The sequence below is a fragment of the Oxyura jamaicensis genome, chromosome 5 (assembly GCF_011077185.1).
Source record: "Oxyura jamaicensis isolate SHBP4307 breed ruddy duck chromosome 5, BPBGC_Ojam_1.0, whole genome shotgun sequence".
NCBI classification, from domain to species: Eukaryota; Metazoa; Chordata; class Aves; order Anseriformes; family Anatidae; genus Oxyura; species Oxyura jamaicensis.
Window position 1 is genome coordinate 18,594,168 of NC_048897.1, and position 26,546 is coordinate 18,620,713.

Sequence of the window (26,546 nt, forward strand, 5' to 3'; positions counted from 1 at the left end):
GGGCAATAGCGCATACTGCAGAGTGACGGGGTTCACGAGTGCTCAGGGATCCTGCAGATGGGGGTACGTCACACAGCTGGGTGCACTGATCTCGGCAGCACATGAGGTGGTGAGAAAAGCTAAAAGCACATGACAGGAGGGTGGGAATCTCGTGGCTCCTGTAGCAAGCTAGAGGAGCAGGCTTACTGCAAAGACAGTCAGAGAGAAGAGATTGCACCTTGCTTGGGAATAGCAGCTGCTTTCATTTCTCCTTTCCTTTCTTAATTCTGCCGGAGGCACAGCGCTCCTGCTTGCTGCAAGCCGGAAGGTGAGGAGGCTTCACCAGGAACAGGGCTGAGACGTGGGAGTGCAGCTAAAGGGCCTAAAAACCAAAGCACTGATGATAGTGGGTTGGTGTGTTTAAAGAAAAACAAAAATGTGTGTGCTATGTCATGTGTATCTGATTATGCAAAATGCAACTGTCCTATTTCTTGGTGAGCAAAACCCACCTCCAGTCCCAACCAGCATCCAGCCCCAGCCGCTTGGAGAAAAGGGGTCTGAAGCTATGGTCCCCTTTTCCTCTCCTTGTGTTGTGCTGCTGAGCAAGACCTGGTGAGAAAGCACAGCCAAGCTCACACCAGCACAGCCCCACTGGGTGATGCCAGGTCCAGCACAGGCTCTCCCTTTCCTGGCCCTCCCTGTGCCTGTGAGATGAGCTGGGTCCTCCTGCATCAGACAAAGCAATGAAACCAGGCCCTGGCTTCCTCCTCTCATCTCTGATGAATTTCTTTTGTTATAGTTTCTCTCTGCACATAAATACAGAGCAGGTAGGGTTTAATGTGGAACTTATTTTAGATTAAGAGAAAAAATGTAGGCTCCCTGTGCAAGCAGAGCTGGCTTTGTTCTCTATGTAGGGGGAACGTGGGCTCCGAAATGAGGACAGAAAATTCCCAGCCATTCAAAGGTACTGTAGATGGGCAAAATAAGTATGCTTATCTCATGCACCGAGCTTGGGTGAGGAGGAATTGCAGGATATGCTGCATTCAAAGTACGAAGACAGCCTTCAGTGAGTGAAAAAATGATTTTGTTTGAAGATGTTCTAGCCCTTGTTTCGGCTGATGCTGAAGGAACCAGAAGAGAATGTGCTCACTAAACCCATTTCTCCTTTTAGCTGGTGGCTGGCTCCTGGCAGTGACCAGCGGTTAGATTTGGTAGCTGCTCATTATGTAGAGTATTTAGCATGATCCAGATCCACATCAGAGTGGAGTAAAAATCTTATTCCCAGTTTTAAGGATAAGAAAGCAGTAAGGGGTGAGGGGTCTGCAGCTACTCATGCTGAGCACCAATGTGGCCATGGGGTTGTAGGTATTGACACCAGTTTTCCAGCCTGGTCCCTCCAAGGCTGCAGCAGTGTGTGTGTGAAGGAGGAGTCGCAGTGGATTTACTTTCCCAAGGAGTATGCTGCATGTTTGCAAAGAGAAAAGCTGCTGAGAAGTGAAGATGGATGGATGTTGCCTGTTTGCTCTTATGACTGCACCAGGTAACTTCAGCCTGTGACTCTTACGTACACTGCTGTGGGGAGTCCTTCCTGCAAGCAGGTGAGGACCCTGGAAGGTAGGTGGTGTTTGCTTGGAATGCCAGGTACGGAAGATTGTTTCTGATCAGCAACTTCAGAGCCTCTGATCATTTTCCCTGCTCAACCACACTCATATCAGCAGGGAAAAGAGGGGCACCTCCTAGCTGCAGGGGAAATAAGATTTGTCACCAAAGATAGCGTGTATTAAGTTATAATAAACACAGGGTAGGCTCCCTCTTGCCTTCACTGAATGATAGCGCTGGTGCTGGATCTGCCCTTCACTGACTGCCGTGCTTGCCCGAGCCCCAGAAGTTGCTCCTCCTCTGCCTCTCCCTCCATGCTCACCCAGTGCTCCCCAGCTCCCAGAGGGACTGCAAAGGACAGCTTCTCCCCACCTCCCCCAGCCTTACTCCTCAACTTTACTTTTGTTCTCATTTGGCTACCGGTGAATATCTGCCCGAGGTCGGGATCAGCATCACCCTGGCATGCCGTGCTGAGCGGCAGGGCTGCGGTGCTGCTGCTGGCGGCGGGGAAGCCCACCCTGCTGAGGCTTGTGAGTGCATGGGAGGTGAGATGTGGCCTACAGGAAGCTGCAGCTGCTCATGCGTTTTTCATAGCGCTGTATTTCTGTCTAGAAAATATTACTCATCCAACTCATAAAGTCTTTCAGACTTGAGTATTTCATGCAGAAAATGCATAGAATTATCCAGAGAACACCCTGGGGTGTTAACCTCTGCTAACCGCTTTGCAGCCCACCTCACGGGTGGTTTGGGCACGTCCTGTAGGTACAGAAGTGTGATGTGGGGGGCCTATTGCCCACTGCCCAGCAGCATGGGCCTGTCTGGGGTCTGTGGGACAGGCTTGGTCCCGATGTGCCCTTTGGGCGCAGGAGAACAGGTAGAGATCCCTCAAACTGTCCTAAGCCTCCATGCTGGCTGTTGGTTTCCCTTCCAAGCTGCTAGCCAGCACCCCTCCACTCACACATATATACTTACCTGCACACGCATGCATATATGTAAAGGGATGCTGTGCATTAAATGCACATCTCGGCATGTAGATAAACCAGGTCAGACATCTGTCCTGCCAGAAATTTCCTCAACATTTTCCTATCCCAGGCACTGATAATGGCAGAGAGGCCCTGACTTCAGCTCCCCTCCCGGAGTCTGTGCGCACAGAAACATGAGGTATACAGAAGTGGGATGTGGAGGAGCGAGTCTTCATCTTTAGCTGAGCTAAAGACAAATCAGATTTTATATTATGGAATCTCCTCTCTCCTTAATCTTCGGAGATTTATCAAAAAGCTTAAGGTCAGGACAGAATGCTACGGCATGTAATCTTTCCTCTTGTCTGCCACAGATGAGTACATTTCACCTACTCACCACGTGGCCAGTTCTAGTGTTATCCTAATCTTTGGCTGGAAGGACGGGAATGGGATCTCTGCCACCTCTTGGGCATTTCCCCACCTCTGTTAGTGGTGCAGGACCGATGTGCACCTAAGCAGGCTCTGACCTGGAAGCCTCCATGGTTCAGCAGTGTGTGGGGAGCTGGAAGGCGCAGACTCCCCAGGGGAATCCCTGCAAGCCCAGCCTCAGCCCTGGGGTGATGGGAGGGAAAGTCTGCTTGTGGGGAGGAGGTGGCACTCAGTGAAATGGGAACGCCAGTCTGAGCAGAGGAGAGTGCTTGGTTTCCATGTGGTTAAAAGGGTCCTGTGCAGATGTGTTTAAACCCATGCTCTAGAGCTGAGATGTCGTCTTGTGACGGGGTCGTCCAGCTCTTTATGGCCAAGGTGACTTGGAGGCCTGGGCTGATGGCTGCAGGGAGGGAAGTGGAGGAGGCAGGGGCTGCAAGGCAGGCAGCTCTTAAATGCAAGTTTCCCCCATCCCTGCTCTTGAGAGTCACTTAGTGGGGAGAAGGACCTCTTTTCTTAATTATGGACAATACAGAAATATATGTAATGTCAGATTTGCCCACAGGCACAGAGAAATGCAGGTGGGAAAAGGAGGCAGCTGAGGAGTGGCAGCCAAGTGGAAAATTTGAAGGTTTTTTTTTTTAATTAGTGCTCCATTTTCCACATGGAGTACTGTGGGTTTTTGTCTCTTTTGCCTGAGATGCGAGACTGGGAAAAGACCTTTGCTTAGCTAGCTCTCCCAGGGTGGGCAGGTTACTTGTTCTGTTTTTTATTTGTTTAAATGTCTCTGTCCCTTTGTTGCAGCAGGTGGGATGTGCCTGTTGGGGTGCATGTGAGAGAAAAGGGCATGGACTCCCTGGACACTGTAACCAGCCCAAAATCTTCAGCCTACTGACCTACCTGCCTTTCCACCAGCCCAGATCTCCCCTGGGCCCAGGGAACAGAGCAGCGGCAGAAGGGAGATGTGCACTAATGGTAGCTGTGGCTGAACCTCCCCGCAGGAGAAACTTGAGAGGAACGTCTCTGAAGGGACTGCATTTCCCTCTGCTGTCCTTCACTAGCGTTGTCTCCTGGGGCCTCAGGGGGAGGCTGGGATGGTGGACACCTGGTAAACGCTCTCAAGCTATAGTCAGTGGCTTTCTCCTTTAAAGAGGGGCAAGGTGGCCCACACATAACCCTGGCAGCAAGAGGACAGGGCTTGTTCTGGCCAGCTTGAGAGACTGTGGTGGCCAGAAAGCCGTTTTTAACATGGTTTATCCAGTGCTGCTTCAGTGGGGATTTTCTGGCTTTCTGAGAAAATCCAGTTTGCTTTCCTAAGAAAATGAAATGCTGGCAGTTGCTTTGCCTCTCCTACCTCCCCACAGTTATGACCCTGTCAACCGAGCTGAATAGAGACACAGAGAGCTCACCTTTCGTGTTTCTGCGCTAGCAGTGGTGAAAATGATTTTGTTTTTATTTACAGCTGAAGGAAGGTGGAATTTGCCAAGCAGACTCTGGGCAAAGCTTGCACCCTGAGGCGGGAGCTGCTCCTCCCGCATCCCACAGCAGTGCTGCAGAAAGCATCTCATGGTAGGAGGAATGAGGGGAGCATCACCTCCGGCTGCAGGTGGCCCCTGGCCTTCACAGGTGAGGCACCTGCACTTTGCACAGGGTGGCTGTTACAAGCAAAGCATGAGCCCCTGCCCCATGTTATTTTTTAGCAAGAATCTGGTTTCATAGCTGTGTGTGTGAGGAGCTCCACTTGCTCTTTCCTAGTGGCAGCAGGTCTGGATTTCTTACACTTCAATGTCTAAAGAAGACTTTTGTCACTGGTCCCTTCAGTTTCCCTGTCAGAGCCAAGTGGGCTGCCCTTGTGCACACTGAGCACTGCCACAATAGGCTGGCTTACAGGGAGCAGAATTTTGTGCCTTCTGCATGTTTCTAGATGTATGCTTTTTCCCCTAGGTCACTTGTGTCACTTCTTTTCTGGCCCAGGCCTAGAGCCTGGTTAGTCCTTCACAGCCTATTAGAAGCTCCTCCTGAAAAATGCTCTCCCTGCAGTATGCTAAATGCACTCAGCCTTCAAACCCTCTGAGATTTGTTGTTGGGGATGTTTTATGGGAGGGGAACAAGGCTGAACTTCAGTTTTGTTTGTAAGAGGCATCTGAGGGCAGTTGAGGAAAGCCACGCTGCACCTGGATGGCATCTTAGCAGCAGTGCTCTCCCAGAAGCAGCAGTAAAGCTGTGGGCTGGCAGTGACTGTCTGGCCACTCGTGTTGCTCCAAGCCCTGACTGCATTATCTGTCAGGGAGATAATTCCCTGACCTCGTGGTCAGGGGATGAGCACTTTGCTTAGCGATTAAGCCACTGCACTAGATAACACTCCCTGTTTAATCCCTTTGGTAGCTGCTCCTGGGGAGGGGGCTGCAAAAACGCAGCGCCCTGCTGCGGGGGACCTGAGAAGCTGTGGTAACAGTGCGGGAGCCATGGCTGTATGTGCCCGTCCCCCTGGGTTAATTCAGTGGCAGATTGGAAAGCAACCAGCATATCTAGGGCACTACTTTATCGAGTGATGGAGCCATCTGGTGCAAAAAAAAACAGAGTTGTCTGAGGGCTTAGGCTTGTCAGAAATCAGGGAGTCCCTCTGTGTATTGATCCTGTCTGCTATCTGCTGTATATAAAAAGAAAGTTTATAATTATTTTTCCTCTGCTCTGTCCTGAATTACTAGTTGTGCTGACTTGGCCCAGGGAGGGGTGAACAAAGCTGTTTCTCCTGAACCTATGCCCAGGACCACCCTGTCCTTTGTAGCCCTGGCACCCAGGCATTGTTTTGTGTTGTCTGGGCCATAGAAAGCATCAGTGCGTGGATTCATGACTACAGGTCTCAGGGCTGTACAAGTCATTGAGGGTTGAGACCCAAATCCCCAGTGATACTTGGAGTCCTGCCCACAAGTGAAAGCAGAGGGAGAGCTCTGACCTAAAGGGCTTCAGCCTCCCCCTCTTCCTGCTGTCCGTCCCCCTCTTCCTGCTGAGTGTCCCTCTCTTCCTGTGATTGGCAGTGCATATTTGAGGATTATGGATCCCCTCTAGTCTGCCTCTTCCCTTTCGGAAGGATCCTGCACTCCTTGTACCAGCCCCAGCCTCCGGTTTCCTTTGGCCGTGGTGTTGCCTCAGCTCAGGCACAGAAACATGCTGGTTGTCCCCGTGTTGGGCAGCTGACCTTACCGGGAGGAACCCAGCCCCTCGGCCTGGTGCCTGAATCGAAACGGCTGCGTACAAAGAGAGCTGTGCTTGGCCCTGGCCTTGGTGAGGGGCTCAAACACCTCTATCCCTTCCTGACCAGAGCTGGGCTGGGGACATGCTGGGGGTCTCTGCCAGCTCCTGGCAGCCTGATGTTAAATTTGGGCCTTAAGCTTATCCCAGCCAGCTCTGTGGAGATTGCTTTTCTTTTACCTCCTTACACCCACCATTCATTCAGGGCACTTTTTATTGTCTTCTTTTTTCTTTTTCTTTCTGCATTGGTGTGAGAGCCATCATCTCTGGAGATCTACAGGATAGCTTTCCTGCATTGCTCCACTCATTCAGCTTTCCAGGTTCTCCCAGGTGTTGGAAAACACCTCTCCTCTCTTACCAGTGGTCCTAAGTGCCCTCCTCCATCCTTCCTTCCCCAAGGGTACTCAAATCATTGTGCAAGAGGACCTGTTTGGCCACACACATTTCTGTTGCATGAGACCTATAAACTGTGTACCTGTGATTTGGAGGTTATTTAAATCCCCCACTTTGCCAGTTACTTCTTATCTCTCATGTTCAGCCGTTTTTTCCTTTCCTCTTGGGAGATGCTTTCTTCCTTTGCATTTGTGCCAACCAACTCCTCATGGCAAAGACTTATGCTAACATGATACTCTATAGATTTCATATACTGACTGCCTGGCCAGCCTTGCCTGCTTGCAGGATGCCTTCCTTTACCCGAACGTTGCGGTGTGTTGTCACGGGGAGGATTCAGCCAGCATTGCAAGGTCAGTGAGTACTGTACAGCCTGCGAGTTTATAGAGCGTGGGCATTGGGATGGATGCAAAGGGCCCCTGCAGATTGCAGGAGACTCTGCAGAAATCCCCTGGTAGCTGCATGACAGATTTTTTTTAATGCATTTGGGGAAACACAGGCTGTGACTGAATCATGTAGCATCTGCATTATAGTACAGTGTCTCTGGAGAGAGGGCTCTGCAGGTTCCTTTCCACAGGAAATCTGTCGAGTAGCACAGCACATGCTGAGCAGAGATGTGTAGAGGCCAGTAGCTTTAGGTACGAGCCTCGCTGCCTTCAGGAACCTCCTACTGCCACAATTTTTTCTTTATGGAGCCATAAAGAGAATGCATTGGAATACTTCACCCAGCAAGGAGTGGTGAGCAGGTTCTTTGCAGTGTTGTAGGAATCACAGAAAACTTCTTTCTTCTCTGGGCAGTCCCTTCTGCCTAGAAAATATTAGGACTTGCCACATCCAAGAGACCTAAGTTGGAGTGACAGCTACCATGCAAAGTGATGTGGAGTGTATACAGAGCAAATGTAGGATGTCAGGTGCTCTAACTCGCATTGCATAAAGCAATGAAGGATCCCTCAGTGCACCCACCTGCCTTGTGTTTTCTGGAAGCAGGTAGGTCAGCTCTGATTTTCCGAAACAATCCTCCCTGGCTCTACTGCATCCTGCGCAGCAGGAGGTGAGACATCAGAGCACTAGCAGAAAAAGCGATGTCGTAACTCAGAGCTGTTAAGACACTTCTAAAATTCCTGTCATGACAGGCCCTGTGGGCCAGTATAAGCTAACCATGCATGTTTCAGCAGAGCTCTGGATGGGTTTCAGTGCCCAGCAGAAGAAGGTGGAGAGCACTGGACCGGTTAGCCCATGCTAGGCTCTGCAGTGCTGTGGTTAAGCTAGTGGAGCCTGGGCTGCTCCATTTGAAACTAGCTTGGTTATAGCCACATCCTCAGGGGTAGTAATTGCAGTGCTGTCAGGGGACATACCTTATACAGGAGGCCAACCTCACACCAATGCCCAAATCCCTCCCGGCCCCACATGCTTGGAGACTTTGTTCCAGCTGCAGGGTTCATATTCATACTGGTGTTAGTACCAAAGGCCGTGGTTTTTGGCTCTGTGTTTTAGGGCATGGTTTCTGGTGCTGCTAGTGTTCTCCCCATCCATGTTACGCTGACTGGGAAAACAATGCAAGGGAAGAAAATCAGCAGCGGTGCTGCTATTTGAAAGTCTCTTTGCATCCCTTTGCCATTCCACAACATCCTAGTTCTTCTGTAGGTTTTCAATCTATGCCAGCTGAAGGTCCAAAGCTTGGATTCAGACAGTGTCTGTAATTGGCGAGGGCTGCAGAAACCCACTGGTGAGAGCAAAGCGTTGCTCCTCTGCTGGGCTGGCCATGCTTTGTGTCAGAGCTAGGCTGAGTCCTGCCAGGATAGTTGTGTGGTGATCCCTCCTCAGTGAAAATGCTGCCTTTCTCTTCATGGAGCTCGTCTTGTGCTTCTTTAATCTCACCTTTTCCTTGAAGACTGAGGAAACAGCTGGTACTGGGAGTGGGCAGAAGACAGGTACACGGGTAGCAAAGCTGTGAACAGAGAGCACACCCTCCTGGGGTCGAACACAATGTGTCCTGCCTCGCACTTAACAAAGCTCTCATAATGCTCAGGGTTTTTCAGGTTGGAAAGGAAAATGTCTTTCCACTTTACCTGCACATTTGTGTTTTAAGCTCCCTTCCTCATTTATCTTCCCATCTTTCATAAATCATTAGATAACTGTTAAAAATAGCACAGCTTACTTGGGTGGTGATTAAAAATGAGAAGACTTTATCCCATCACCCTCCTAAAACCCCAAACATTCCCAACAGCATCTGACAGAGCCAAACCTCTTATTTATTCCCCAGTGTTTAGCTTGCTGTCTGACAAGGTGCCTCTGTGCCAGCTGCCCTGAGCTGCTCAAGCAGACGCTGCTTTCTGCAAACACCCAGGAACGCAGCACGCAGATGAGTATTGACGGGCTCTCCTCTGTGCCTAAACATACCAGCGGCTGTGTGACCCTACCGTCCCATTGCCTGGGTACGATTCAGGCAGGAGGAAATTTCCAGCAGGCTCTTGGATGCAGAGCTTATCCTAACACACTGTGATTGACATAAATAATAGAAAGGATGATGTATCTAGGCTGCATTTGTTCTTGGAGTAACTCCGTTGGCTCTAGCGAAGTGAACTTGTGACGTTGGTGGGCTGGAGGAAATAGTGTTACTGCACGTTGTCATATATACAGAGGTGATTCTAGTCAGCCGGGATGGTGCAAGGATTCTCAATCACACCATTCATGTTCAGACCCCCCGTTTGAAAGCCTAAAGAGAAATTTTACAGACCCTTGAAGTGCTTCAAGGTTAGAGGACAGCAGCTAGAAGTGGAGGCTGGCATCTTAAGACCTCCATCCTCCATGAAGCTCCACCTGGAGAGCAGCAAACAGAGGAGCTGCTACAGCAGAGGCTCAGGGACAGCTTCCCCTCACAGCCATGGAGGTTAATTAAGGCGCTGCTGGGGGAGCAGGGAGGATGCGAGAGCTCCAGCTGAGTGCCAGCATGGCCCGGGGCAAGGCACATCCATTCTTTCTGCTTCAGTTTTCCTGTGCTCAGACCAGGGGCGATAACTCGTTTACCTCATAGTCAGGTCCCAGGGTTGGACGCAGGGAGCTGCGTAAAGCAAGTAAGTACAAAATTGCACTGGCAGTTTGATTTTGTAATACAGGATATTTCTTACTGCCACTGTGATTTTGTAATGTGGGAGATTTCTTGCTGAATGGCAGGGATGTAGGTGACGAATGCAAAGTCGCAAGAGAAGGATGTGGGTCCTTTTACGCTAGAATCTTACAGTAACAAGGTTGTGTTTCACAGCAAAAGCCATGCTAAAATGAATGAGCTAAGGACAAAGGAACAAGACCTAGAACTGATTTTTTTTTTTTATGACCTAGGATTAACAGACCTATGGGATATGGAGCATATCCCAGTATGAAGGCTCTGAATGCTAGCTTCCCATTGAATGCTGGCTGCTGTATGTAAATGGATAATGTGTTTCCAGGTATCTCGTATTGTGATTTTGCTTTTTTTTCTTTCTCTTCACAGTATTTTCCCATCACACCACCACCCAGTAACATCTCACCACAAAGAGGGGCAGAGCTGCCTCCCGCCTAGAAGCAGAAGTATTTTGATTTTCTCACCGGGTCTCAGCACTGGGTGTTTACAGCGTGTGCTACTTGCTTGCAGAGGGCTTGTGGGGCTGTGCTCCCACGGTAAGTTGTACTAGGGCTCCATTGGCTCACCTCAGAACAAGCCTGGACTGTGCTGCAAAGCAAACATCACGCAGCTCTTTTCCAGAGGGACTGGGACTTCCCGTTTTTTGCCCATGACAGCCTTCTTTCTCAACTATGACAGCTAAGACCAAACCTAACAAACTTAATTCCCTGGGACCTTGACCCAGCAAGGCATTAACAAGCTTACACTTGCATGCTTTGAATGAAGGCTGTGTGACAGTCCCAGGCCTGCAAAGCAGGACTGTGTGTAGAGAACTACAGCCACCACCCACATCATGCTGCATTGATCTAGTTTTGTGGCTTGTCCTTATACCTCCCTGCATCTGCTTTAAGAAATTAAAACAACAACAAAAAGACTTGCAAAATGTCATTCTAACTATTATGTTTTAACCACCAAAGGAAGAACAACCTGAGATGAAAGCAAATCTTTTCTTATGGCGTAATGGCTGGTGGTAATGAGAAGCCGTTCTCGGGTAGGATGTGGTCAGCCTGGCTCTCTCTGAGGTCAGTAAAGGAGCAGAAAACATCATGTCTCTGAAGCAGTCACCTCTGATGATGGCTACTAGCAGTGGCTCCGGGACCTTTCTTAGAAGAACCTTTGGAAAACTAGTAGTTGATGGACTTTGTATTGCATATTCCATGCTCCCATCTCCCTGTCCAGGCCTGGCTTAGTAAAGACATACACACTGAAAAAGTTTCCTCTCAGACCTGTGCATATTGCGTATTCAGCATCAGTTTGGTGAACAAAATTTCCCAGGTATGAAGAGAAATCTTAGCACAGAATGAGTTTAGAGCTTCCTAAGCACCATAAGAGAACCACAGGAGGTAGCCAAGGTGAGAAGTCTCATCCTCACATCTCTCTTATTCATGCTGTGAAAGTGTTTATGATAAACTTGGTTAAAATACTTTGTGAAATATTAACTAGCGGGGATGCAGCTGCTCCTCCTAATAGCTTTTGAATGTGTGTGCCAAGTTCAGCATTGACAGAGAGATCATGGTTTAGTGATGAATGTTGTGTGAAGAGGCAGCACGCAAAAGAGACAGACTGTTGGGGCTCTCACAGGCACTGAAGGGCTCCCACTTTAGTCCAGGTGCTGTTAAAAACTAGATAATTCACTTAATTGACATAGTCAACAAAGATTCAAAGTGTGTGAGAGCTTCATTTGGAGTTCATGTTACAGCAACTGCCCTTCAGTCAGTGGCTCTCCTCACGTGTGAGTTCTCTAATACAAGCAGCCTCAGTTTTGCTGAAGCCAGTCACTGGGCACCAGCCCAAGGAAACCAGGCTGCACAGTTCTGGGACTTCTGAAATTACTTGCCTTATTCTGTGATGGATGAGAGTGTGGCAGTCTCTTCTTTCCCATTATGATGTGCCCGATCATCTTGTCTCATTGTGCAAAAGGTAAAACTCCCATCATTATATAATGAAAATGAATCCCGGGCCTTGATCCTGTAATTCTTTTTTGAACATTTAAGTGATAACAAAGTCTTTCTCCCTAACGTTTCAATACCTCAGCTTCAGAAACCCCTCAAACAAAGTGATTTCTAGCAGGTCACATCCCAGCAGGAGGAGTTCTAGTCTAGTCTACTGGTAATCAGTACAGTGCTTTTCAAGTGGAGTTACAGGGATGCTCGCATCAGTGTTTGGCTTTAAAAGTTTAGTAGCACTTGGACCTAGATTTTGGCTTGTCCCACTAGATCTGTGGGATCCAACATGAAACCTGGAGCTAGGCTTCCCAAGTGCTCAGGTAGTGAAACCTGGGAGTCGGATACTAGCTACATCTAAGATCTGCCACTGGTCACAGACATTTCCCAGTAATTGACCTTTGTTGCTTTTCAGTACAGATATTTCAAAGTCTAGCAGTCATTCTGCAGCAGGCATGCGCATGTTCTAGAAGCAAATTACTTACTATAACCTCATGATTATAATAGACCAATAGCCTAAAATGTGTCTTCTAATCCCAGGAGAAGCCCAACCTAAGTTCTCTTTCTGCAGAACCTGACCAAATGTCATCAGCTGCTCCTGTGCTCTGTATAAGCTGTGATCTATTTCTGAGCAGTCAGATAACATGTTTCTTGCTTTCATTTTCAGTTCTCTCTGGCTTGCAACTCAATATCAAGCCTCATTTAAAAATGCCATTCTTTTTGTATGCATACTAGGGCTCAATTTCAATTTCCACAGAAACCCGGCAGTAAACTCCTCAAATAAACAAAGCATAAGCAGACCCAAGAAATACCTCTCATGCCTCCACCCAACTAGCTGACTTCATTTTCCATGTCACAAGTTTAAGTAACTATAAACTCTGTTGACTTTCACAGGTTTTGGACTGGAACCGCTACAGAAATAAAGAAGTCCATACACAGATTAATGTCTTTTGAAAAAAAAAAATATTTTTTCCTTAGATTGCACATTCAAAACTTGAGCTGCACACTGCACAGTATAGAAACAGCAGTTAGCCGATCCAATTACCACCATGTAGATGGGTTTTGATTAGTTTGGCTGTAGCCCCAAGGTGTCAGACTCATTTGGAAGCACAGACCCAAGGTGTAATTGCAGTCAGTGGCCAAGGCGTCTCTCCTGGGCTGTAAAAATGTTCTCAGTCTGCACTGGAAATGCCACATCAGAGGGCAGAATGCAGTAGACTTTCAGGGAAAAAATACTGTTCTGCTGTTCCAGTAAGTGGCCGTGGCTGCTCATTTGCCCATCAAATTATGCTTTTGATTTACATTATGCATTCTTTACAGTTCCCAGCTCTTCCCCTTAGCTCTCTGCTGAATGGGCCAAGCAGTGAACTTCAACCACAGTGCAATGAAGCAGGGAGCACAGGCCCTTGCATCAGCGCTGGCAGGCTTTCTCTGCAGCCCCGAAGGCTACAAACTAGATGAAATCTTGGCTGCACAGAAATTAGTGCAAGTTTTATCCCAATTCCACTGCTGCCAGGGAGAGAGAGATTTTATGCAGGATGTAGTTGGGCCACTGGGCATCTCTTTTCCAGGTCTGTGATGCTACAAGGGCATAGGTGGAGCACTGCAGTACAAACAACACATGCACACAACTGTATTTTTATGAAGGACCCTGTCTGGTGTTACCATAGGACAGCAGGATTGCTTCCACTGTTCAAACTGATTGTAGTTTTGAGGACAAGGGTGCAGTGACAGGCTCCTAGCTGGAAACAGTAGAGCTGCTGTCCTTCCCAGAGTTGTGCATGTTTTTAAATTTTGGTGTTAATTGGTGCTTTTTGCCAACAGACATGCTTTACTTTAATAACAGCTCGAACAAACAAACAAATAAATAAAACAGTATCTTGTGCTTTGTTAGCATATTTCGTCCAGAGTCTTTAGAAGCGTTTTGCCAAGCCAAGTGTTACTATTTCCTGCGAGTCACAGCCATCCCAAGAGCCTGACTCTGCTTCCTTTTATATCAATAGGAGCAGGGCCAGCCCTCAAGGACTTGCGTAGTGTAACACAGTGAGCCGACGACTGGCTGAGCAAACATAACTCAGGTGCCCTAATTCCTACTTTTCACGCTGCCTGCCCTCAACAGCACCAGTTGCTCTGTGATTCAAAGAGAGCAAGTTCCGTCAAAATGAAATAAATCCCTACTTGCTTCATTCCCAATGCTGCTTTTATAATGTCTCCATCTTTGCAGGGCACCAGGGTGTGCTTGGTTTACTGCTGTTGTTGCTGGTCATTTAACACCTTCTTAAAGCCTTCTGAGAGGTAAGTGATCTATGCATGCAGAACCACATGCCTGTGTCATATGTCAACCTTCTTTGGGTTTTCTCATCCCCTGTGTTGTGTCAGAGACATCTGCAAGTAAATGAGAACCTGGCTCTTCTTGCTGCTTCTCCCCCTTGCTCTGGGTTTGATACTTTCACTACAACAACCCAGCACGGCGTCATGGATGGTGGAGCACAACGCTGGCAGTGCCCAGGGACAGAAAAAAGCAGCAGAAAGTGCCTGGTTTGGATGTGTGTTTGTAACTGCAACCCAGCAGAGTAAACGTGGAAAACGGGAACAGAACACTGACTTGAACGCTGTCCGTGGAGCGTAGGTAGGCTTTTCACATTTCCAGTGCATTCATGTCAGAAGGACTCATTTCCCTACGAATGGGATTGAGTTACAGTTGTAAAAATGCCGTGATCCTCATCTAAGAGGATCCGTAAATGTACACTAATTTGTGCATCAACTCTTTCTTGTGCCCTAAAATAAGCATATAACTGTTAGCACCAGTGGACAGATAGCGGCTGCCCTGCTCAGTAGACAACGATAAGAGCTGGGTGAACGTTTTAAGCCACCTTTAGGTTGGAAGCTTTAGGTTGGAAGAGACATCTGGGGCACACCTTGTCCAGCCTCCTGCTCAAAGAGGACCAAACTGGATCTCATTGAGTTTTGAGAATTTTGAGTTTTTTCTCCAACCATGGAGATTCCTCAACCCCTCTATGCAATCTGTCCATAGATTTCCATTTTAAAATGATCTGCAAGGCCAGCTTCCACAGATTCGTTAATTTTTATATCTTAATGAACAAATGGGTTGTGCCTGTCAGATTGTGGATGCCTAAAAACTTCCCCCCGAAAGAGGAAATTCTACAGACCTTTATAAGGGACCCTTGGAAATGAGGGGTGAGGATACTGGGGAGGGGCCACAGCTGCACATAGCAAAAGTGAAACTGTGGTGTTTGTGAGCACCCTTAACAGTTTCTGCCCAGCTCTGATCATAATGTCTACTTACAAGGTGTTATGAAATCTTGACCCATGCTTTCTTCCCCCCATGTCTGGTATCAGCAGGTGCATCCAGGGACACATGGACTTCTCCGGTACAGCTGTCCGTACCTTCATGGGTGTGCAGTGGCTTTGAAAATGCAATCCCGTACCTTAAATCAGCTGAATGTCACTCGAACCAGAATCAGCTGGGCTGGTTTTGGTTCTTTGTCAGTAGGCTCTAATGGTAGCCTGTAGTCTCTATTGTCCGTTTTTGCAACTAAAAATAGCGCAGCTGTTGTCAGCTCCAGTTAGGACAATCAATCAGTAACTCACAGGTTTCACACAAACTTCTTCTGCAGCCCTCTGGGAAAACGTGTGCTTGTGGGGCGGAGGATGCAAAAGCTCTTTTCCCCCTCTGTACAGATGATGGAGGTTGGTCCTTAAAACACACCCAGAACAAAAACATGTTTTAAAAAGTATGTGAAATAGCTGCCACGTTTTTGTGCGGTACCCTGCTCCTCCAAAATAACAAAATAGTTTTTTGTTTTGTTTTGTTTTTTGTTTAAATGTTAATGCAGAGGAGCTTTCTGATACATTATGATGGACAACTGGTAACATATCCCTGCTCATCCACAAAAAGGTCTTTCACTTCTTATCCAGGCTGGCATGCAGTTCTGCTTCAAAGGCCATCTTGTCAAAGGTGCGCATGTTAGTCTCTTCCCGTACCTTTTCCCGGACATGGAAGGATGCCCGAGCTACAGACCTGGCGTTTTCTAAGACGGTCTTCCTCTCCTTGAAGATCTGCTCGCTCCTCTCCAGTTTCCTCTCTATAGAAAGGAGGATCTCCCTGCGCCGTAAGTCCTCGTACTGTTCCACCTTTTGTTTGTTCATCTTCTGCACCTTCTCCTTCTCCAGACGGCTCAGGACCACCTTGCGGGCTTTTTCCTGGACGACCTCTTCAGCCACCTGGGCAGCATGCTGGAGCTTCCTCTCTGTCTCTTTCGCCAGGGCCTGCAAGTGCTCCTTCTGCTCTCTTTCCTTCTTCTCTGCTGCCAGCTTGGCTCTCTGGATCTGCATGTCCTCCCGCCTGGCCTTCTCCCTCAGCTCCTGGTTCCTCTTCTCCATTAGCTGCTCATAGTTCTCCTGAGCCTTGGTCAAACTCATCTCCAGGGAGGCCTTCAGCATTTCCTTCTCTTCTGCCTCTTGCTTGGCCAGTTCCTTGAGCAAGGCCTCGTGCTTCAGTTTCTCTGCCTGGCTGAGCTGTTTCCTTTCCTTCTGCAGTTGCGCTTCCTTCCTCAGCCTCTTCTGTGCAGCTATGGACAGCTTCTCTTGCAGGAGCTGCTCCTCTCGCTCCCGGTGCTCCTTCTTGTCCTCCTCCTTCGCCTTCAGATTGTGCTCTTGATGGAGCTTCTTCTGCTTGTCCTCCCGGATGGCCTTCTCCAGCTTCTCCCTCCGCAGCCGCTCCTGCTTCTCCGCTTGCTCCCGCCACCTCTCCTCGCACACCTGCCGCTGCTTCTGCTTCAGCAGGGCGGCCTCCTGCTGCTCCTGGCTCAGCTTTCCCCGCCGCTTCTCCACCTGGCTCTCCCACATCCGCTGGCCCTGCAGGAGGGCCTTCTGCTTCTCCTTCTCCTCCTGCTCCTTCCGCTGCTCTGCCAGGCGCCGCTGGCTGTCCCACTGCAGGTGGGCCGCCTGCCGCTGCTCCCGCAGGAGGCTGGCCTCCTGGTGCTTGGCGATCATCAGCGCCGCGATCTTCTTGTCCCTCTCGGGCACCTCCGAGAGACCCTTCTTCCTCTTCACCTCCTTCACGATCCTCTCCACCCTCTGGGCCGTCTGTGGCGAGTGGCTGAGGTCGCCCAGGCTGAAGCTGCGCCCCAGCAGGGAGCCATCGGCCACGCGGCCCCGTCCGCGCCCCTTGCCCCCTTGCCCCCTCAGGCTCTCCCCACTGTAGGAGGACGAGGCCCCTGACTCTGAGGAGGTCTTTCCCCAGCTGCCCTCCCGGCGCTTCTGCAGCGAGTCCAGCGAGTGGCTCTTAGCCTTGGCGCCTCCCGATGCCCCGGCCTTCCCCCCGGGACGGGGTCCGGTGGTGGCAGCGGCGGTGGTGGTGGTGGTGGCAGCAGCGGTGGCAGCCCGGGGCGTGAGGCGGGTGGCAGGCGAGGGCGGCAGGCTGCCGAGGGGTGCGAGGATGCGCCGCTTCTCCTCACGGATGATCCTCTCCCGTTCTTCCCGGCACTGCTGCAGCTTGCGGCGGCGCTCCCGCTCGTAGGCCTCGTAGAGGCCGGCGGCCACCCGCATGGAGCGCCCGGGGGCCTCCCGCAGCAGCTCCCCCAGCGCCCGCGGCAGCAGCTCCACCGGCCGCACGGCGCAGCGGGCGCAGGCCTCCAGCGAGCGCGGGCTGGTCAGCACGTACCGGCTGCCCTCCGCCGCCGCACAGTCAAAGTTGTACAGGTCCAGGTGCAGCAGCGGGGACTGCTCCCCGGGACGGGATGCCTCCCCGGGGGCCGCTGCTGCTGCCGCTCCGCCGGGCACTGGGCACGGCTGCGGAGGGGGCTCCGCTGGTGGCTCCACCATGGCTGGGCCTGCGAGGGAGAAAGCGGTGGTGGGTGAGCCCGCGCCCCCTTTGTCCCCCCGCCATGGCGCCAGGGATGGAGGGGATGGGGAAGGGCAAGGGGATGGGGACGGTGACTGGAGTGGGGATGCTGCGGTGTGCGGGGGTGTTTGGGAGCCATGCATGGGGGTGGCCAGAGTGCATGGGCTGGGGGGGCTGAGGGTCACAGGTGCGTGCTATGGTCAGGACCCCCCACCCCACCCCACCCGGGCTCCCGTGGGGGTGCGTGGTGATGGACGGGGGCGGTGGGGGAGAGGGGCTGGGCTGCGGGCCGGGCACTTTGTTCGGGGCGGGGGGAGGCTGAGCGGCGGGTGGGGGTCTTCGGGGCGGGGGTGCCGGGGGGCTTCGGGGGGTCCCCGCGGCGCAGGACGGAGCCGCCCGGGCCGGGCGCGGCACTCACCGGGCGGGCAGCCCCGCGCTTTGTCTCGGCGGCGGCGGCGGGGATCAGGTGGCCGGCGTTGGTGATGGTGGCGGCGGCGGTGGCGGCGGCTCCTCCATGGCAGCCGCGGGGCGGCGGCGGGCCCGGTGGCCGCCCGCAGGCTGCCCGTCCCGCGCCGCCCGCCGCAGCCCCGCCGAGCCGCGCTCCCGCACGGGGGCGGGCACCGGGGGGACCCGCCCCGAAGCCCCCGCGCTGGGGCCGGCCGGGGGTGTCCCCTCGCGGCCCCCCCACGCCCTGCAGGGGTTGTCCTTCGGGCGCCCTCCGGCCGTCCCGCTCCCGGGGATGTGCCCCCGCTTTGTGCCAGGCCCCCCGAGTTTGCTGCCGGTGTAAGCAAGGACAAGGGGGTGCCAGAAGGAGGAGGGGGCAGCGCGGTGTTACAGATGGCAAACGGGGCCCTAGGGGACGAAGGTGCCTGCCTTGGGGCACTTAGGGGATCGGTGTCAGAGCGGGGGCGGAAAGCACATTGCTCAAATTTCGGCGCAAAGCAGTTTGTAGCCACGACCCCCTGCCCTGTAGTGCTACTGCTCGCTGCAGGGATGTGCCAGGACCGAGACGGAGGGCACCAGAGCGGTGCTGGAGGCAGTACAGCACCCACTTGGAGCAGGCTGCCTGCGGTTATTTCGGAGATCTGCTCTTCCTACAGGCATCCGGGGCTCAGCAGAGGTAGAAATACCGCTCAGCACAGAGGGCATCGTCGCTGGCTGCGGAGCTGCAGAGCATCTGTGCCACACAGTGGAGCAACTCGTTTTGTCAGGCAGAGGACAGCAGCAGCAAATGCACGTTAGCCACTGTGTTACCACTTCAGTGTTTCCAGCAATCTGTCATGTAACTGCTAAGACGCAGCATAATCTGCTTTGTTTCAATAAGGAAGGATGAGGCACTCATCAAGGGGCTTCCAGGATGTCTCGGGAAGGATAGAAGGTGGCAGAAAGACCCAGGAAAGGGCTACAGAGTCCTCATGAGAAAGCTGAGCGCTGCAGTCCAGTGGTGGTTTCATACTGTGTGGGCAAAGACTTTGAATCAAGCTCATCGCCAGTACCGATGGATGCACACAGTGATGATGCATCTGCAGTGCGTGGGCAAACTCTAGCAATGAACCATATTGACTTACCTAATTTCATTCATTCACCATCATCGTAGTCTGTAGGGGATGGTTATAAAGCTTGGTGATTAGTTATGTGAAAAATCCTCAGGTCAGGCAAGAGCTTTCAGCTGTCTGAAGAGCCCAGCCCACTGGCCGACGGCGCTAACCATTAATAGTAGCTGCAGCACGGTTGCTGTCGAGCCATGGCTGCGTTCCCTCTTTATGGAAAATGTTGAGCTGGTAAACGTGCATGCCAGGTAAGGTGAGGGTTTCTTGGGGCTTTTGGCAGGTTGCTGTTTTAGCCTGCAGCGGGGCTGCAGTTGGGCCTTGATCTTTCAGGTTTCCTTGTGGATCTGTAGGATTCCCCTAAGTGGTCTCCTAAATGCAACGGGAAGGGAGGTTATCGGAAAGTTTGAGAACCAGGCAGATACGACTTTAGGAGACATTAACACACGCTGTCAGAGTCATGTCCCCTTCTCATCAGGATAAGGGAGACTTGTGATGGGGCAGGAGGAGACCTCTGGAGGAGCTGTAGAGGATTACTGCTAATGAGTCATTTTCCCGTACATGCTTATAAACCCTAATTTTCTTTTGTTTGGAAATGAGAGAAATCTATGCATGCAGGCTGAGCAGTACTGTAAGGTTAGCCTCCTGCTTTAATAAACAATTTCCTCCTTTGCATTGCTGTTAATGATAGCAAGAGAAGCAGGGCCGTGGAAAATCATGACTACAGATAGTGGAGGTGGAAATATTTATATCATGCTGACAAATTCTTCTGTATGCTCTTCATTGCACATGTATGAATTAATCTTTTCCAGTCCAGCTTTAAAACTGCCTATACCTGGGTTTTCCCCCAATCTCCTTGGGAGAGCTATTTCACAACCTACAAGAGCTCGTTGGTAAACTGTTATTAGCTTTGTGCTTCCGTTTTTTTCTTTTTCTTTTTTTTTTTTTTTTTTCATTTTATCTTCTCTTGTAAGTAATTTCCCTTTTTTTTTGGCTAAACACCTCTCTCCTGCTTGGGTTTGTGCCTTACAAATGTTTGTAAACCATTTCCATATCCCTCAGAGCCAAGGAAAACATATCCTCGCTGTGAACCGATTCCCCACGGTTGTGCAACCAGCTATCGCCTTTCTTCTGAGCGCCTGCCAGCGCGTCAGGCCCTCCTGGCCACTGCTGCCAGTGGGCTCCTGCGGAGCAGCTGTGTACGCAGCCCTGGTGCCACTGCGTTGGCTTTCTCCTTCTCACATCTCCCCTTCTCTAATTTGCTAGCTCTCCTAAGGCTGCTCAGCACGTTTGGACTGTCCCCCCCTCTGCCACAGGGAAATTAACTGGTGATTTTTTTCCTCCTTGCTAACTAGCTTTTGTTTTCCACATTGATTCCTGTCTCCATCTGGTTTGCAATTTCTGCTTTCTCTTTCTCATGTTGTTTAAACTGTTGCTGGGCGCACCCTGACCTAGCTATTGTGCAGCCTCTACAGCTCTCACCCTGCTCTCTCCCATTCAGACTCCTCTTGGTTTTGCACCAGATCATTCCTGCTCCTTCCTGAGCCCCGGGGATGGGGGAAGGTGACAGCCCTGGGGAGCAGAGTGTAAGAAGCGTGGGGGCAGCTCCTGCACCACTCCCAGAGACAGCAGAGCGTCTGCAGCACGGCCTTCCTCTGTCAGCTGGAAGCTGTACATACCAATTCAAGACTTTCATGAGGCAGTGAGTCTACGGTCTTACCAATCCCCATCCCAATAACACATTTGTTGCCTTCTCTCTAAGCAGTCCCTTGCCACTTGCCATCACCCTTTCCTTACAGTCCTACAGCCTGCCCACCCGAGTCATTTTGCAGCCCTGCTCTGAGCTAATGGTGAGCATCAAGTCCCATGAGACTTGTTTGGTAGCCAGGGACTGAAAGTCAACATGCCACAGTGCTCGTGTGACAACCTGACAACTGCCAAAGTCCTCCTCTGGGAGATTTCAGTCCCATCTCCTTTTATCCTCTCCTGTGCTAGGCCTCTTGTTTTGTCACTCCCTGCTTCTGCATAGCTTGCAGACGTGGCACAGCCTGGCTTTCCTCTCCTCTGCAGGCGGCAGGATGGGTGTTTGCTTTCCTGCCTGCCCACACGATGCAGGCAAAGCCTCCCTCCTGCCCTGGGTGGCAGGCACTTTTCTGCAGCCCCCCGCCAGGCTCTTGCAAACCAACTGCCTCCAGCTGAGGAAACATCCCGAGTGCTTGTAGCCCAGAGGCCCTGCTTCATGCTGTCATCTGTGGCTGGCCCTCAGCCATTTCATGTGTCCCTAGGGAAATGGAGCCTCTGGCTGGACAGATGCACAGAACAGGGATGCAGAAAAGAGATGGGGCATGAGGGGGTAGCTGGAGAATGCGACATATGGTGGGACACAGTGCGGAGCCACCGCCAGCAGCTAAATGTTTGGCAGCCACAGGGGACAGACTTGTATTACAAATGCAATGTCTTTCCCTGTAATGTAAAGCTGGAGTCTAAGACTAGCACATAAGCTGTGCTGATGGTGAGTTGTTAATAGCATTCATCTTGTTGGGTAATGCTACAATGGCGTCTCACCTCTGCTCCAGAAAGCATCTCACTGAGCACCTTACTGGTGCTTCTTGGGGACGTGCCGAGCAGCTGCCTACCTGGCTTTGTGCAGGTTTGGCACACCTGCAGTACTCTTTGTACAACCTGTGCAGCTACCTGGGCTGCGTGAAAAAATATGGTAGGCTGGCAGACAGAATTTTGAAAATGAAGGAAAAAAACTTTGTCACTGCATATTTCCATGGAAACAAGTATAGCTGTGGGAGTAGGTTTTGTTTGCTTTTGGGGATATTCCACTGCCAGTGGCTATTTCTGGAGAAATTAGAATACTGGCGTGTTTTGGACCAAACCGAATTGGAGATGATGATGCTGACCCTCGTGCCTCCAGTTCTCCTGGTCAGGCTCAGCTTCTTGTGGAGAGCTCACAGTCATGAGGGCATAATGGTGTGCTTGCACATAGTGAATCATGAAGGATAGATTTTCCCCAAGGTCATAGAGCAGACTGAAGATGTGGCAAACTGCTTGATATATGATGAATCACTCAGAAATTGGTGTGAGGACGTCTTAAGGTCTGTGTTATGAGAGGTCAGAGTGTACCACTGGCGTCCATACAGAAATTCTGTGGTTTGATTTTTTCATTAGAGAAAAGGCAAACTTTTCTGCTGAGTTTTATTAATTTTAATGTTCACCAAAATCCAGTTTGGACAGACCTCATTGCACCATGTGCAGAAATATCCATACTGTAGGCAGGGCTGTAGTATGGCACTTAGTTTTGGGCAGGGAATGCCTTTGTGGTAGTGGTTTTCAGCACCTAGTGCAAGGGGTTTCTGATCCCTGATTGGGGTCCTACCACTATTGTAACCCCATTATTGTTAAGATTAGTAGCAAGCATTGACCCCAAACTGTCTCTAATGAGCATAAGGTATTGAGTATAAAATCAACAGGAATAATGCATGTTAACTCCAGTTACATTTTCAGGCTGAAGCTGAAATGCAATTACATTCCATTAATTTAATTGAAAACTGTTGTTTTTGAGCAAACGATCAGTCTTCCACACTGATTCAGTTTCTAAGCTGTGCTATTTATTCTAGCACAGCCTGGAAATCACAACGTGAAACTATTGAAGAACAGTGAAATATGACATTGCTGGTGGCATTCTTCAGGGGGAGCAAAATGCTAAGTGTAATCAAAGAGAATAAACTGTTAGATTAAGACTGGAGATTTTAAATTGTTTTACTTTTAATTAATCTCAGGTGTTTATTAGCCCAGTACTAAATGATTCTTTCTCTTCCCATATGATTTCTACCTTGACCATGGCACAGATTTTATTGATTAGGTATATTTCTCTCATATCTCCAGGGCAACTGCAAAAATATTCCTTCCCTCCTTCTTCCCCTTACGGAAGCCACCACCAAAACATAATTTTCCATGGTATAGTATTTAATGTCCCCATCTAAATATGAGTTAATCATGCATTCCTAGATTAGTCTTGCCTAATGGTGCATTGCCAAGGAGCTCGGGGGGAGCAGGAAGAGATTTGCCACTTGCTGTTGCTCTCATCTGGGAGTGGAGGGCAGCAGGGTCAGGAGTTGGGAGCTGGCCCCTTCCTCGCTTGGTTAGGTGTATAGCCACGCGTGTGGATGTACAGGGGCTGCACTCAGCCTGCATGGATGTAAATTACGCCCTGAGGAGAAAGGCAAAGAAGTGTTAAGCCTGTGATGCCTGCCTGCAGAATTCAGGAGAAAAGAAAGAAAAATATCACACTCACAGGGGCAGAGTGATCACACATGGGCAGTCACATCACACGCCCAGAGATGCTGTTGTTGCCCAGGGCAAAGCTGCCCCTGCTGATAAAACACTGGTTAATGAGAACCGGAGCTACCAAGTCTTCCTTGACTACAGCCAAAATATCATTGAGGGGTAAACTCCATCAGCAGTACTTCTGGTTAATTACAGACTGATGTCTGCAACTGAAGCCTGCTACTCGTAACGACAGGATTACTTTTAATCTCCTCAAAATTATGCCTATATCTGTATGATTAGACTTCAGAGGGGATAAATTCTATTACTGCCCTGCTGCAAGGGCTGGAACTCCCAGCTCTTTGGGCATCAGAAAGCACCCACCCCAGCCTCCCCCCAGTTCCAGTGCAATGCAGGTCCTGCCACCTGAGTCTCACATCACCAAAACCTCCTGGGGAAAGGAGACCATTCCACCTGAAAAGTGAGAGACTGCAACAGCACACAGTGCCAAATAGATTTTTCTTTTCTGTTGGATTGGTATCTGGGAATAAAGCCAGCTGGAAGACCTTCGGATGGAAATCTTCCTAACTCTGACCATACCTGCAATCAGTTTTTATGCCAGATTTAGTCTCAGGAAATATGAAAATCAGTGGATGGTTGTTTTAATATACAGCTTTGCAGCTTAAAAAGTGCTGAGTTTTTATTGAAAGATGAAGATCTACCGCTTACTTGAGGTATATAGAGTCACTATATTTAGCCAAACAATGCAAGGTCATATGGAAAGAACAGATCAGAAGCCAAGAAGTTAACAAATATCTATAATATCATAACAAAATATGATATCAAATATCATAACAAAAATCTACTCTGTAACAGAAAAATATTTACAAGTATCTTTCATTTTGAAGGAGAGTAAGTCAACAGATGCTGACTTTTTAATTATAGTTTTTGATGAAAGGAGAACTTGTGAGTAAATTGGGCTGCTTTTCACAAGAGAACCTGAATGCATAGTTCTCACTGTAGAGCAAGAAGGGTTTAGGATGATAGGTAGTAGACAAGGACAGATTCGGTCCTTTGTTTTGTCACTCTGCCTAAATAAACAGTATGACTGAATATATCTTTGGGGATCTGGGCCTCCCTCTTCCATCTGTAAGCAGGAATAATAGCACCTTCCCTAAGAGGTGCATAGCCAAAGAGATAGTGAAGTTGTCTCTTACATATGTTAGATACATTTGGCAGTGGGATCTCAAATGGGTGGAAGTTAATTTAATCACAGGAATTTACACTGAAGGGGATCTTCTCCTTCACCTTCTTTGAAACAGGGTCCTACAGACAAGTAGTAGGGGTTCTAGCACATAGGCAATAACTACAAAAATTAGCCTCTCTTGCTGGAAATACCAGTGCTATTGAATGGATAGTAGAGAGGGTAGGAGGGATATTTTCAATGAGTTTTGTAGTATTGGTATTTCACCTACATGTGTATATAGGTCAGATTCTGCAGTTTCTCTGCCTACACCAAGTTTCAGTGGACTCAGTATTAGGTTTTGTGATACCATTTTTTCCTCACTCACGCCTTTTTTCAGGGCATTGTAGGGATAGGATTCATGAGATGATGCCAAATGAGCTGGTACAGGCCCATGAACGCTGTGTGTTATTCTGGCATTAGGAAATCCTGCAGTCAAACTCCGATGTCAAGAAAAATTAAATGAAGTTTGAGATGGTGGAGGTAGTTAGGATGATCAAAGAACCAATAGGCTAGTCTTAGAACAGCGTCCTGTTAGTGTGCTAACAGAGATCTTTGAAAAAAGATCTCTAAAAATGAAATCTGAGGCAGGATGTGGTAGATCTTTAAAGATCCACAGGGGAACAGACAACTTGTTCATGCAGTGCCTTTAATGCACCCCGCATTTTGCCGTGCTAACCCAGAGGCATGTCACAGCCACCCTCAGAAATGCAGGCTCGGAAGAAGCTGCTGCTCTGAAAGCTGGCGTGGTTTGGTTGTTGACTTCAATGCGAACAAGACCTACAGGAAACTCCCTTTTCTTTGCTCTGAACATTTAGCCCTTAAGTGAAGTGGAATTAATACCATTGTGCTGAGTGGCTTGAATCTAGCACAACTGGAGCAGAAGTCAATTTGCTGTATTTGAAAGAAAATTAATTAAGGCCTCGTTTGTTTCCCTCAGAGAAAAAAGCTCTGGGTAGTTTCCAGGAGAGGATTTTCTTCCAGGCTCCTTCGGTTCAGGCCTCTCCGTACACGACGAGCGTTGTGTGGCTCCAAGCCCCACATCCCTAGGGGCTCTGGGGCTGCGAGCCGGGCCTTACTGCAGCACCCTCCTGGACGTGACCTTCTCTGTTTTGCATCCTTTCTGAACAGCTGGAGAGCCTGCCCTGAGTATTAAGAAATTAACTTGTTCCCTGCTGAACATGAACAGGGTCTGTAGGCTCCATCATGGGATCCAGGCCGTGCTTCCCCCTCCCACGGCTGGGCCGGGGCTGCCAGCAGGACAGTGACTGCTGGCCTGGGCATGAGCTCCTGCTTCCATCGCTGTGACCTGCCCATGGTGCCGGCTGCCCATGGGCTTCACGTGCTTGGCTAGTGAAAGCGAAGCGCTTTGGGAAAAGTGCCCTCCTGTGCTCCGCATGGTGCAGCTCAGAGCCCTGGGCGCTCATCGGCCACCTGGCTGCCCGGCACCGTGCTGCCTAGGCTGGTATTGAGCTGTGGGTGTGAGGGGGCTGCCCCAAGGCCAGGGGCAGGTGCTTCCTGTTGAGTTCCTCTGAAGCATCAGCTGCTGGCTGAAAAAATGCCTTTACCATGGTCAGACACTGGAACAGGCTTCTTGGTGAGGTGCCTGATGCCCTGGGCATGCCAGTGGCCAAGAGGTGTTTGGACAATACCCTCAGTCATGTGCTTCAACTTCTGGGTAGCCCTGAAGTGGACAAGCAACTGGACTTGATGATCTTTGAAGGTCCCTTCCAAGTGAACTTCTCCGTTCTATTCTCTGTCATCTTCCTTAATGAAATTGGCATTATCCTTCCGTGCGGCCATTGTTTACCTTACCCACCCTATAGCGGTGTCTGTGCACTTCCAAGCACTCTGCACCTGGCTGTAATGTAATGTAATTTTGAAGGTGCCTTCCAACCAAACTCTTC

At 50.0% G+C, this 26,546-nt stretch overlaps 1 protein-coding gene and 1 long non-coding RNA gene across 2 annotated transcripts; one reads left to right on the plus strand and one right to left on the minus strand.

Annotated features, from left to right (window-relative positions):
- Nucleotides 1-316: 316 nt before the first annotated feature.
- On the plus strand, nucleotides 317-10,778 carry LOC118168651. Its single transcript, XR_004751711.1, has 4 exons — nucleotides 317-806; nucleotides 4,426-4,589; nucleotides 10,096-10,262; nucleotides 10,683-10,778. It is a non-coding gene; the product is annotated as an uncharacterized LOC118168651 (long non-coding RNA).
- A 1,874-nt stretch (nucleotides 10,779-12,652) lies between these two features.
- Nucleotides 12,653-18,080, minus strand: CCDC177 (coiled-coil domain containing 177). Its single transcript, XM_035329194.1, has 2 exons — nucleotides 18,004-18,080; nucleotides 12,653-17,560 (listed from the first exon to the last, which is right to left on the minus strand). The coding sequence occupies exon 2, from the start codon at nucleotides 17,553-17,555 to the stop codon at nucleotides 15,633-15,635; it is 1,923 nt and encodes a 640-aa protein (XP_035185085.1). The 5' UTR covers nucleotides 17,556-17,560; nucleotides 18,004-18,080; the 3' UTR covers nucleotides 12,653-15,632.
- Between the last annotated feature and the right edge of the window lie 8,466 nt (nucleotides 18,081-26,546).